Genomic DNA, 13,141 nt, shown 5'->3' with positions numbered 1-13,141 from the left:
AAAAAAAAAAAAAAAAAAAAAAATTTGTTTGACAAACGATAGAATTTTTTTTCTCTCTCGAATAATTTTATACGTTGCTCGTAGACTTCGTATTACGAAAACAGTTAATACTATGCGAGTCGGTACAAACAAGATGCTTTCTCAGGAGTTTGAGAAAGCAGGTTAAGTATCTTACATACTTAATTTGCTTCGGCTGCAACCTGTAGAAAACCAGAGCGATTTTTGTCTATCTATATATCCCGATTCGAGTCAAACCGAGTCAAGTCGAGTTGGATCGAGTTGAGACGAGGGATCGAGTTTACGAGCGTTTCTGAGACCCGAGGCAAGGCTGGCCGGCTATCGCTTAGGTATGCGCCTGCAGCTGTTCTAAAATTCCAGCTGGGATTGGCTTCTTCGATATTTTCGAATAGCGGGTTATATACTTTTCACATGAATAGGTGCAGGTATATATTGTATTTTGACAATGAATTTTACAAGAATTAAAAAATTATATTTTCGATTCCTAGAAACAAACGAACGGTTTAAATCATCTTTTTAATTAATACGACTTGCGATATGTATATTTTGTTGCATATCTTGTTGTATTGAAGAACCTTTGCGTATAAACGATTGGTTGAATATTTGATCGCGGGGGAAATACTTGAAATATTCGAACAGTCCGTTAAAGCTTGTGCGACTCCGCGTCACGAACCGACCACCGGAAGTAGGCGTAATAACGAACTCCCATTGCCTATACGTGCTGGGAATACAATAACATTGTAGGCTACGCACAAAGGTTTCTTTCCCTTGCAACGGCTACTTTAGGATACGCTAATCTCACGCAACATTTTTTCCAAAAATATTGGTTGAATAACATGAACGTACTATATAGCGTATATACTATACCAAATGCTCGGGATAACTTTGTTCGATCGATCACCATTAATCGTGAGAAAATCATTGAAATCATTTTGCACTTTTGTTTATTGAAATATTAAAAAAAATTGGATTCGTTAGTATTAGATTAATAAGATTCGTGAATGGTAACAATACGAATATGATGATGCAAATTATTTCTTCTTTTGAAATCGAGGTTATAAAAAGAATTATTTCAATTTTTTTACAACTTTTAATGAAAGGCGAAAATAATGTAATCATTTAAAAGATATCATAACTCAATGATCGACAACAAATTGTTTATAAATATATGTAATATGATATATGTAATATATGTATGTTTGTGTAGAGCATGGATGCTACAGTACCACAAATTCGTTGATAGTACGATATTGGCATCCAGCGATGACCTTCACCTACCGATATTATACGACATTAACCCATCTTTCTTGCGGAATATGAATCAGGCTTTATAGTAGGAAACATTTATTTTGCAAAAATTTGATCTTTTAACAAATAATCTTTTGAGTAATTTATGATTATAATATTTGCGATTATATTATATTTTTAGATCATGAGAAAATATTTATTTAAAATGTATCCTCATATATCGTATACTATATCATATCGTGATGATTTCATCCTTGAAAATATCATCGTGAATAAAATTTCAGTTCCTATTAATTCACAATACAATACGCATAAATATTCATTCTATGAATATATACACATCGAGTTTATTCATTCAAAGATTAGTCCAATCGGAATAGACTCGACTATGGAACATTATAAAATAAACTTACATTTTCAGGCTGCGACGATCGCCTTTGCCGCGGTACACAGAAGAGCGGCACGCCGCTTTCTCGCTTCTTCTCCAATATAGCGGCTTCCGGGTCTTTCTACCAACACAAAAATAAACGAAATTTTCTCCACTAACACACTATTAATTCAGCACGCACGTTTCAATTGTATCTCTACGTCCTTCGCTAGTTTCGATTCTCTTTACACATATTACTAACTCGCACAGAACGATCAACAATCGATAAATATCGTTATGAAACACGTTGTCTGAACTCACGATATATTTTGTCGTTACAAAGTAATTATTTCACGACTCACAATCACTTACACTACAAGTTGATCGAGCTTCAAAATCTTTCGATTCGAGATTGAAACTCGATTCCTTCGAAGTAGCGATCCAACAATGCGGCGTTGTCATCGTCATCGTTGTCGTTTCGATTACACATCTCGATCTTTTTTTTTCGATCGATTTCCTTTCCACTCCAAGTGCAATGATGATACGATTGCTCTTTTTGCGCTCTCGTTTATCTTTTAATTTTAAGAATGTCGTTTATTATTTTCCGTTCACACGATTCATAGGCGTGTTAAGCTCTAACGACGCGCTGCATTTTTAGAGAACCGACGTGTCCGCCTCTTTCAGAGGGTTCGTCAACCCGGACCTGGCGTGTCGATTCGTAACCTTCCTTCGGATAATATCGAAGCATATATTTCCAATTATTATCAAATAATATATGTTCAAGATTTTAAGAATAGCCAAATAAATCTACTACGACAATTGTTTAAACAAAGAAAACATATGAAAAAGTTAAACAGCAAAATAAAACGCGATACACAATACCACGACGCTAACAAGTTGCGCGTCGCAGAACAACTGAGTTCGCTTCTATTACGACGGCCACGAAGATCCCCACTCCATTCTACGTCGATATTCGCGTCTCTTCGAAACTAAAGCGCTCGTTACAAGGATAAATTGCCGACAGTCAAGTATAAATCAAATATTTTTTTTTTATATATATATATACATATTACATGATAATATAATAAGTAATATAAATTTTTTAATTTTTTCTTTTAAAGTATCTTTAATTTAAAAAAAAATTGATATTTTACAACGTTTATTTATTAACAATTAATGTTATAATGAATTAAATAATGTTGAAAAAATTCTTAATTTTTTAATATATTTTTCGTAATATTTTTCATAATTGTATGAAAAATATCTATGACATTTATTCTAGTTTGATTCATTGTGACCGTAATTCGACAAATTGACTCTTCGTAATTCGGGTCAGGCATGTCTGATTCTTTAACAAGAATTAAAATTAAATTAGAACATCGATTTATAGTCTGTATAAAAAATAAAAGATTTTAAAAATTATTTTCTTAATTAAAATATGTTGAAAATTAATTGCATTGTTCTTCAACGATTGAAGAAATCAAAGTTCATCAAAAATTAAACATGTACAAATATATTTCAGATAATTTATCATTTTTTTTTAACTTAGAAAAATTTTTTTATAATTTTTATATACCTCTACGTGTCCTAAATGACGTGCAACTACCCACGCTAATTAATCCATTTTCATTGTCTTTGCTCTTGACTATTCATCACGTTTCCGTTTCCGTTTCCGTTTCCTTTTTTTATACACTTTAATATATTTTATATAATTTTTCATCAATAAGAAACTAGCTGATATAAGTTATTTTCTTTAATAGGAATTACAATTTATAGGAATAGTAAGTTAAGTATAAAAAAAAAATAATATTTATTATATTTGTATATTGACATATTTTTATATTTTTAGATAAAAATTTTATATCTAAGATAAAAAATTTTTGCAATATTGAAAAAAATTTTATTTTACCAATTCATCGACAATTTTCATCTACATGATATATCATAATATCATAATATTATCATTCGAAACATTATGACACACCCCAGAAAAAGACAAATATCGGAACACCTACAACCACACTTAATTTCGTTAAAATACAATACGAATAATAAACTAGTCTAGACATACGGTTTGGATTATAGTAGTTCTGTTTGCGATATGTAGGCGGTCAGTGTAGGAGTGCCGCCGGACATGACGGAACATTGACGGATGAATAGAAACACACGTGTGGGTCGAAAGCTTCCTTCCTTGATCCAAAAGCACAAAATTCTGAAATTTAAGAGATAAAACGAATCGATGGACTATTAACGGATATAAGAATTATTATTAACTTTGTCCTATAAAAACTCGATAAAACATTTTTATGAAACAATTAAGAAACAATTTATTAAATATATTTATTATTTTATATAGAAGATATAAAGAATTAATAAAGGAGTTAAATAAAATTAAATAGGTTTAAGGTCAATGACACTTAATCGATTTTTTTATCCTTCCATCGAGATTCACCTAAAAGGTTTCATAGAAGACTTTTCAGCGAACACGTATTATAAAATAAATAGAATATGAAAAATATAAAGTAAATATAAAATATAAATAATTTTTATTATTTGTTAATAATTAATTATATATGTTTATTTACATTATATAAAAAAAAACATTTAAATTTCAATATGGAATATTTTCTACGTTCTGTAAATCTTCGATTATTTCTTCTATATAATCATTTTCTATTTCCAATTCTTCTTCTTCTTTATCCATGAGATTGAACAGAGGTATTGGTTTCATTTTTCTAGCTGCCATTTCAATTTTTTGAACTATAACGACTTCTCCTACTCTGGAAATAAAATTTGTCACTCTACAAGCACCTATGGTACCTATTCTGCCAGTTCTACCGCATCTAAATAAAATATATAATATTTCAATATTTTTTTCTATTTATTTATAAATAGAAAATCTAAATTGAAAATAAATTAAATAAATTGAATACCTATGAATATAACTAGCTGTGTCTAATGGAAAATCATAATTTAAAATATGATTAACCATCACTGTATTTAAACCTCGGGAACCTCCGTTCGTCATAGATAATACCATAGTTTTACCATTTATAAATTCTCCATATTTTCCTCGTCGTACAGACAATGGCATATCGCCATTTAAATTTGTAACTTTAATACCACACTCGTGTAAAAAAGAAGAAAGCCAATAAGAAGTACTATTTTGATTACAAAATACAATTATGCGTTGATTATTTAACACTTTAGGTTTTACATATTTCAGAAGTTGCACAGGTTTTTCACTTGGTATTAATCTCATAAATTTTTGTGGAACCAATATTTTATGTAATTTTTCTGTTGTTATATGTTTTAATGAATCTAGCTACAAATAAAATTATTTATTGTTTTTTAAAATTATTTTTAAAATCATTTAAGTTCTATCACTTACATTTACAATTCCATTCAATACATTCTTCATCCGTGAAGGAATTGTTGCAGAAGTTAAAATAAGTTGAGCTGAATCAGTGAATTCATCTTTTGTTGTATCACGATATTCAACCTGTATTTATTAAAACTTCATGAAATTTATTTTATTTATCAAACATTTTTTTTTTTTTTTCTACATACATATATTCTTTTCATAAATACTCTTAATTTCTCCTCAAACGAATGATGAAACAAGGAATCTGCTTCATCTAAGACAACAAATCTTACAAATTTCAGATTATATACACCAAATGTTGTCAATTTACTAATAACTCCAAAACTGCAAACAAGAATATCAACGTGACCCACAGGAGGATTCAATAATATTTTTTTTGTTCTGCCACCAGTGATTATTTTTATTTTAATATCAAGATCTTTAGATATTTTAATTAATTCCAACTAAAAAAAGAAATAGAATGTTTTTTGTAAATATTATAATATAAATGAAAGTTTTAGATTTATATTACTAATATATTAATAATATAATTTACTAACCGCAATTTGAACTGCTAATTCTCTTGAAGGAGTTATAATTAAGCCAAATGGACTATTTATATTACTTTGTATATTTTGTTTCCATATTAAAATTTTAGTTACCAATGGCAAAAGATAAGTTAATGTTTTTCCACATCCAGTTTCTGCTGCTAATAATACGTTATATCCTCGAAGAATTTTTGGTATTCCTAATTTCTGAATTTCTGAAGGTTTATATATATCTAAATTTTCTAAATTATTACATACAGAATTATTTATATTAAGCTCTTCAAATGCTTCAAAATCAATTTTATTTATCTCTGTCTTATCCTGTAAAAAAAATTGTAATAATGAAACATGTACTATAAAATACATATATATATGTACACACATATACAATACATGTACATATACAAAAATAGATAAAAATTATTATACATTGTGATAAGGATATATGAAAAAGTGATCATTTTTGGATTTTCTATTTTTCCATCCATGACTAGCTAATATTAATTTCTTCTTAATATGTATATCATCTGTATAAAAATCATATAATTTTTTTTTAGAAAGTATTATTGGTATTTTTTTTTCTTGATTTTTTACTTCATTATCAATTATTTCATTTTTTTTTTTGCGGCTTTTAACTAGCGCTCTTGCCTAAATTGAAATTAATATAAAATTAACTCAAAATACAAAATACATCATATAAAAAAAATCAAATATTAAATATGTAATTACATAGTGCCTTGTAAAATTGACAAATGATATATTAATAGTTTTGCAACCAATATGACAAAATCGAAATAACATTTTATATATATATAATAATCTTTATAACAAAAATATAATTTTTACATTATATTAATTGTTTAAACATATATACTAATAGTATTATAACATATGTTACCATAGAAAAAATTACATATAGATGAAATAGCAATACTAAGAACTAAGAAAAAAATAATATATAGATGAAATATTCAATGAATGAATATCTAATTACAGAATTAAATCAAATTTAAACTTTTCAAAATAATTTGAAATTAATTTTATTAAAATATTCCTGCTTTTTTAATTATAATAAGTAATTTAGTATAATTATAATAAAAATAAAATTTTATAATTAATTATACCAATATATCATCTAGCGATAAACAAAAGATTAATTAGCTAACAAATTTAACAATTTATACATTTCAACTTTTAAAAACTCAAATTAATGTTTGAACAATGAGAAATAATTGAAAATGAATATTTGAAAATTAATTTATTACTAGATGATTATAATGTTCCTAGTAAAGTGTCTGGTATAGTGTTTTTTATGTTATGAAATATATTTACAATTTCATTGACTAGTTTGAAAACAAATCTATCGTGTTGCTACCGTATTGCATCATTACATGTCACTTCGTTATTTGATATGTTACGGTGGTCTTGTACGTCTTGATCTTTCATATCTGTCTGTATTCAGTACATATTGATAAAGTTCTATTTTATTAGAAATTTGCAATATACGTACAAGACAGATACATTAAAATCAGTATATTAATTATATTTGTTGCAAATAAATTTATATTTGATTTATATTGAATTAGGCGGTTTCATTTTACTTGTTTTTTAATATTATTGAAGTATTTGCACATATAATTATATTTAAAGCTGCTGAAGTATTTTGCATATATAATAAATTTATTTTTTGTTTTTTTAATGAAAATATTAACATAGATAAATATTAATATATTTAATTAGTTAGCCATTCTAACAAATTTATAAGTGAATTATTGCAACGATCATATTTCGAGTGCTTCATTAAATCACGATTTACGGAAATTCAATTTGTGATAAAATTATCGTGTTTTATTTTCATAGTGATAAGTTTATTGTTTCCTGTATTTGAAATGGCCTGGTTTGCGAGATTTAATGGAAGAACTAATCAAGATCTTGTAGAATATCTTAGGAGTAAGCAATATAATAAATACAGTATAATTATTATAAATTGTTTATTTATATATTTTTTAAATTATATTTATTAACAGAAGTAATATTATAAATAAATCAATGTTTTGAATTTAGCATCAGGAATAATTAAAACTGAGAGAGTTTATGAAGCAATGTCTGCTGTAGATAGAGGACATTATGTTCGTTCTGGATATGCATATTTTGATGCTCCACAACAGATTGGTTATGGTGCAACTATAAGTGCTCCTCATATGGTATATACCTTTTGAATTCACATTATATTTACATTTATATATTTATATTATATTATATTATAATATAATTTATATATATTATATTATGTTAAAATAAATATATTAATAAAATTTATAAATTAAAATTATTCAGCATGCATATGCATTGGAAATACTTGAAGAAAAGTTATTTAATGGTGCAAGAGCATTAGATGTGGGTTCTGGTTCTGGATATTTAACAGCATGTATGGCATTGATGACAGGGCCAAATGGATTAGTTATAGGAATTGAACATATTCCTGAACTAAACCTATTTGCTATAGACAACATTAAGAAGGATAATCCAGAACTTTTTGAATATGGTCGTGTTCAATTTGTTGGTAATTATTTTTTAAATTTTTTGGAAATATTGTAGATTTGTATCTTTTATATAAGAGATATAACATTTTAGATGGAGATGGAAGATTAGGATTCCCACAACAAGCACCATATGATGCTATTCATGTAGGAGCTGCTGCTAAAGAATTGCCACATGCGGTAAGAAAAAATTTAAGTATTTAATGAATTATAAAAATTTAATTTATACTTATTAAAATATTTTCTATGCACAGTTAATTGATCAATTAGCTGTTGGAGGACGTATGGTATTACCAGTAGGTTCAGGAATATCAGATCAAATGTTAATACAAGTTGACAAAATACATGATGGGAGCATTACACAAAAGCCTCTTACAGGTGTAGCTTTTGTTCCACTAACTAGTAGAGATAATCAATATTATATTTCATGAAATAGATGTGTGCTCCAATAAGTGAGTAATTTTTTTCTGTGAATTAAATTTAAAATAGTAATTAAAATTTATAGTTTTAGTTATATTTATTCTAATATATGCACAAAATGACAAATTATATTAAACAAAATTTAAATTATATTTATTATGTGCATAAATAAAATTCAAATTGTATATGATATAATCTTAGTAACACAAAATACTATAAAATGTATGTAATATGTATTCTGTGTCAATATATCTGACATGGATATCAATAAGATTTTCTCTTTAATGAAATCTTTTATTTATTTAAAAAGTTTTAAATAGTTTATAATAACAGATATTGAATTTAATTACATTTCTTTTTTATTACAGCTAAATATAAATTTATGTATATATATTATATTATAGTTTTAGTTTTGACAGTAATTAAAATATTTATTATAATTTATTTTTTAAAAATATAATATTTAAGTAATACATAATACATAATTGGTTGTAATTTTTAATGATGTTAAATCTTTAATATATATTTTAGATCTGTTACATATAATTATATTCATTTTATACATAAAATATTTTATGTAATTATGAAATGGTTAAATTTGATTATAGATATTCTCAAAGAAATGCTTAAAAATTTACTGCAATATATTAAATGTTACATTGATTAATTTTATCATGAAATATAAAATAATTATAAAATAAATTTATTTAATATCATGTGATATTATGTTCTGTGGTCCTATTTCATTTTAAATATATAAAGGGCAGTGAAATTTTTTTTAAATTATAATTAAATTGTTTTAACCATGAATAGACTGAATGCAGAACCTGATATTAATCCTATGCCAAGAAAAGCTCCCATCATAACAGATGCAATTTCTTTCTCTTGAGAATCTACAACTCTATTTAAAAATCTTTAGTATAAAATTAATAATTTATTGAGTTAACATTATATATATTCTATACATAACTTACGTAGGAGTTAAAATAAGTGTTAAATTACATAAATAGCCATTGCTGATGGCAAATGCAATAGTTATTAAAATATAATAAATGTCATTATGAATATAAACAGAGAGATGATGTCGAGGCTGTGCATTACAAAACATAAAAGCTGGTATGAAGGCAATTCTCATCAAACTTAAAAATATAATTTGCCATGGTTTATTTTTTGGCTAAAAAATTGTTTTGTATGCATTTAAATATTATTCTGATAAAAGAAAATTGCTATTTTTAATTATTTTATACAAACCCATTGAAAAATGCCTGATAATATTCTTCCAGTGTAATCACCACAACTAAAAATGAGATAGGTCACCACAGGCACAAAATAGATATCTATAAAAAAAAAAGAATCATAAATTATATATTTAAATGATTTTATATAAAATTCAATTATAAAACTTACCATTCCATATATAACCTTTTCCTTTATACTGACTTTCTATTAATACAGTAAGTGCTGGGTATACAGAAAGAGATATAAAAAATACTAAAAGTACACTAATACCATAATGCCAAATTCTTTTTATAATACGCTTATAAGATACTGTAGTGCCATGTGGAAAAGTTACTTCTCCGGTTATTGAAAAATCTGCTTCTACATTTTCGGGTAATTTTTCTACCATATGATGCTTAAAAAATGTCTGTTATAAAATATAAATAATATCTATGTAATTTAATTCCTCTCTTTAATATACAGTGTATTATTTATTTATATCTGCATTATTATCATAAGCTACTTATAAAACATATATATCTAATGATGAATATCATTAATATATATTTATATTAAAATGCTAAATTACTTACTGCTTTTTCTAGAACTATGTATGCAATCAAAGATAAAAATAATATAACATCTCCAATAATAAAATAAACTAGACCTGAAAGAATAGGACTAGCACCAATCCAAAGAGAACATATTTCTGCCGTGGCAGTAATAATCCCACCAAGAGCTTGTCCACTTGACATAGCTGTTATATATTTTGAAGAAAAACGTCCAACAATACCCATTAAACTTCCTCCAAAAATTGCACTTGCAGCTATAAACACATATATTTAATTTTATCATTTTATCAAATTTTATCAAATTATTCAATAATATTTTAAATTTAAAATGTATATATACCATTTACACATGCTACTGTGGTCAAAGTAATTATTAAAAAAGTTCCCTGCCCTAAAAATAAAATTTATATTTTATTTTATTTTAAAATATCTAATTTTATATCAAATATTTTTTGTTTTGAAAACTTACATTTATCTGTATTTATTTTAACAAATATTGTTGTTAAAATAAAAAATAATAATATTGTGCATTGAGAGCCCACCATTCTTATTCTTAAAGAAATTCTGTTATTTTAATATTTCTTATGTAGTTTAAAATTTCTTTTTATTTAGATATATTTATATATATTTTATTTATATATTTTAATAATATTATTTTATTTATATATATCATATTATTATATTATTAATTCTTTTTTATTTCATAATTAATATCATAGAATTTACTTACCTTTTATTAATAAATGCATTTATAATTAAAAAAAATGTATTTGGTACTGCACTTGTTACACTTAAATATGATGTAAAACTAGCTTGAAGATCAGTTCTTTTTTCCAAGTTTTGTATATGAGTATAATTAATACTTTTAGAAGAATTTTCATGTATTTCTCGAAATTTATACATCCAATAATCATCAGCTGTGATGAAAAAACTCCAAGGAATTAATGTATTTATACCAAGTACATAAAAAACAATGTATGCAAGATTATATCTAAAAAAAAAAAAAAGAAAATAATTTTTAAAATTATGTAAATTTAAAATGAAATGTAATAAAACACACATACACATACACGCGCATACACATACACACACACATATATAAGATATATTCACAATAATGTCTACAAAAGTTATTACTTGTCATAAGGTTCATATTGCTTAAAAAATGGTTTTTCATCTGGAATAGAAATATTTGGATCATCAGCTTCAGTTTCTAAGTCATCTTCAAATTCACTATCTGATGCACTTCCTAATAAAGGTCTTCTATTGATAGAATATGACATACTGAAACTAAATATATAAAAAAATTAATTAGTACACAAGGAATGTAAAAAAATTTGTTATAAAATTTTCAGTAATTATAAAATTAATTGAATATTATACATATTTATATTTTGTACTTACAATATGTTATATACAAAGTTGTCACAAATTTTTCTTTTGATAATTCATTTAGAATGTATCATTTAGAATGATATTTATTTATATTTTGTTGTATAGTACATATAAAAACTTTCGAAAAACTATGTTTAATGAATCATGTCTATTAAATGATTGATAATATTTTCAGTATCGTATTGTTTTAAAATGTCGAAACATTATGTATATAATATACATATATATCATTTTCGACCACCTGTGACTAAACACAGATATAACTAAATACTATAGTATTAATCTTAATATTGTATTAATCTTAATATTCTTCTTTTCATTCTATGTTTACATCTATAAAAACAAAAACAGCTGATGCAGTATATAAAGTATTGATACTGCTGACATATATTGTTAAACTATGCAATGTATCATGTAAAAATAAAATATAAATATATTTATATTTTCATATATATAATCGTACATATATGTTTTTATAATTTATATATATATATGAACTAGAAAATTTTAAGTTTAATAATGTTTTTTTTATTAATAAAACTCATCTTTACATTGCACATAATAAATAATAATTTTACTAATCATCACACATATGATGATCATTTCAATATATGTCATGTATTCTTATACTCTATAGATCGCACCATTGATTAGACAAAAAGAAGAGGTTCAAGTCCAATGTTATTCGAGTTTGCATACTGACGCGATGTAAAGATACTTATACGGAAAAGTATATGTCAGTAGTTTTTATTTTTATTATATATCTAAAAGATCATATTCTACGACTAATATTGGACAGATTTATTTGTAAATGTAGTATATTTAGTTAAAGTAATGAATAATGAATATATTTATCGTATTTCAACTTGTAAATCTTAACGTGATATGAACGTGTGATGATATAGTAGATTACAAAAATGTATTGTGCATTAGGAAGATGGTAAACAAATATACATTGTAAAATTCTCAAAATATAATTAAATTATATTATTTTTTATAATTTAAAACAATTTAATAATTATTTTCTTACAGTTTTTGCAGAAAAAATGCAGTAAGAGCTTTAAGTACAGGTGAAATATCCACTGCACTCCGACCTTTTTATTTTACTGTTCATCCTGATCTTTTTGGACAATATCCTACACAAAGAGTAAATATATATTTTAATTATGATAACGTAGATAATTTATAACTAAATTTTTAAAGTGTAAGTAATTTAAATCGATTACGCGACGGCAACGCAGTTTATCGTTTGATTGTAATTGAGATTATTTATAGAACAAAGGAAGTGCAATAATTATTGCATATATGTGTATGCATATAATGTTTATATATAAATAAATATATTACACATGAAAAGTTTATAATTTTTATTAGTTAGAAAATAAATAAATGTACATACATAATAAAAATATATTAAATATATATATATTAAATTTAATTTTTTTTTATTA

At 24.9% G+C, this 13,141-nt stretch overlaps 5 protein-coding genes across 10 annotated transcripts in view; 2 read left to right on the top strand and 3 right to left on the bottom strand.

Moving 5' to 3' along the window:
* LOC102676365 (signal-induced proliferation-associated 1-like protein 2) overlaps positions 1 to 2,561 on the bottom strand; it is a 28,861-nt gene extending 26,300 nt beyond the window's left edge. Inside the window, exons 1-2 of the mRNA XM_031508604.1 lie at positions 2,006 to 2,561; positions 1,680 to 1,775 (exon numbers count right to left, since the gene is read on the bottom strand). Of these exons, the coding sequence (XP_031364464.1) occupies positions 1,680 to 1,775; positions 2,006 to 2,101 (192 nt within the window). The 5' untranslated portion in view covers positions 2,102 to 2,561. The remainder of the gene's footprint in view (positions 1 to 1,679; positions 1,776 to 2,005) is intronic.
* A 1,621-nt stretch (positions 2,562 to 4,182) lies between these two features.
* Positions 4,183 to 6,449, bottom strand: LOC102672434 (probable ATP-dependent RNA helicase DDX28). The gene is made up of 7 exons (XM_031508574.1): positions 6,275 to 6,449; positions 5,975 to 6,193; positions 5,558 to 5,866; positions 5,204 to 5,461; positions 5,025 to 5,135; positions 4,567 to 4,958; positions 4,183 to 4,476 (listed from the first exon to the last, which is right to left on the bottom strand). The coding sequence occupies exons 1-7, from the start codon at positions 6,344 to 6,346 to the stop codon at positions 4,245 to 4,247; spliced, it is 1,593 nt and encodes a 530-aa protein (XP_031364434.1). The 5' UTR covers positions 6,347 to 6,449; the 3' UTR covers positions 4,183 to 4,244.
* A 400-nt stretch (positions 6,450 to 6,849) lies between these two features.
* LOC102671796 (protein-L-isoaspartate(D-aspartate) O-methyltransferase-like) lies at positions 6,850 to 8,790 on the top strand. 3 transcript variants are annotated; one of them, XM_006611796.2, is made up of 6 exons: positions 6,850 to 6,972; positions 7,406 to 7,495; positions 7,610 to 7,749; positions 7,883 to 8,108; positions 8,180 to 8,265; positions 8,340 to 8,790. In XM_006611796.2, the coding sequence occupies exons 1-6, from the start codon at positions 6,957 to 6,959 to the stop codon at positions 8,514 to 8,516; spliced, it is 735 nt and encodes a 244-aa protein (XP_006611859.1). In that variant the 5' UTR covers positions 6,850 to 6,956; the 3' UTR covers positions 8,517 to 8,790. The 3 variants fall into 3 exon arrangements, with proteins under 3 accessions (XP_006611859.1, XP_031364450.1, XP_006611860.2); XM_031508590.1 differs by having other exon boundaries at positions 6,917 to 6,995; XM_006611797.2 differs by having other exon boundaries at positions 6,922 to 7,006.
* Positions 8,791 to 9,143: 353 nt separating this feature from the next.
* On the bottom strand, positions 9,144 to 12,100 carry LOC102671568 (equilibrative nucleoside transporter 3). 2 transcript variants are annotated; one of them, XM_006611794.2, is made up of 10 exons: positions 11,700 to 12,100; positions 11,433 to 11,585; positions 11,026 to 11,286; positions 10,765 to 10,859; positions 10,636 to 10,686; positions 10,317 to 10,549; positions 9,913 to 10,150; positions 9,757 to 9,842; positions 9,480 to 9,679; positions 9,144 to 9,406 (listed from the first exon to the last, which is right to left on the bottom strand). In XM_006611794.2, exons 2-10 carry the CDS (start codon positions 11,576 to 11,578, stop codon positions 9,295 to 9,297), a joined length of 1,422 nt encoding a protein of 473 aa, XP_006611857.1. In that variant the 5' UTR covers positions 11,579 to 11,585; positions 11,700 to 12,100; the 3' UTR covers positions 9,144 to 9,294. The 2 variants fall into 2 exon arrangements, with proteins under 2 accessions (XP_006611857.1, XP_006611858.1); XM_006611795.2 differs by having other exon boundaries at positions 10,765 to 10,847.
* A 229-nt stretch (positions 12,101 to 12,329) lies between these two features.
* Positions 12,330 to 13,141, top strand: part of LOC102671350 (T-cell activation inhibitor, mitochondrial-like) — a 3,308-nt gene continuing 2,496 nt past the window's right edge. Inside the window, exons 1-2 of one of the 3 annotated variants that reach the window (XM_006611793.2) lie at positions 12,330 to 12,630; positions 12,723 to 12,837. In XM_006611793.2, coding sequence (XP_006611856.1) covers positions 12,608 to 12,630; positions 12,723 to 12,837 — 138 coding nt within the window. In that variant the 5' untranslated portion in view covers positions 12,330 to 12,607. Of the gene's footprint in view, positions 12,648 to 12,722; positions 12,838 to 13,141 lie in introns of all 3 variants that reach the window. The other 2 variants (XM_031508589.1, XM_006611792.2) reach the window with 2 other exon arrangements.

The sequence above is a fragment of the Apis dorsata genome, unplaced genomic scaffold, assembly GCF_000469605.1.
Source record: "Apis dorsata unplaced genomic scaffold, Apis dorsata 1.3 scaffold_92, whole genome shotgun sequence".
NCBI lineage: Eukaryota > Metazoa > Arthropoda > Insecta > Hymenoptera > Apidae > Apis > Apis dorsata.
This window is presented reverse-complemented; position numbering and strand designations above follow the sequence as displayed.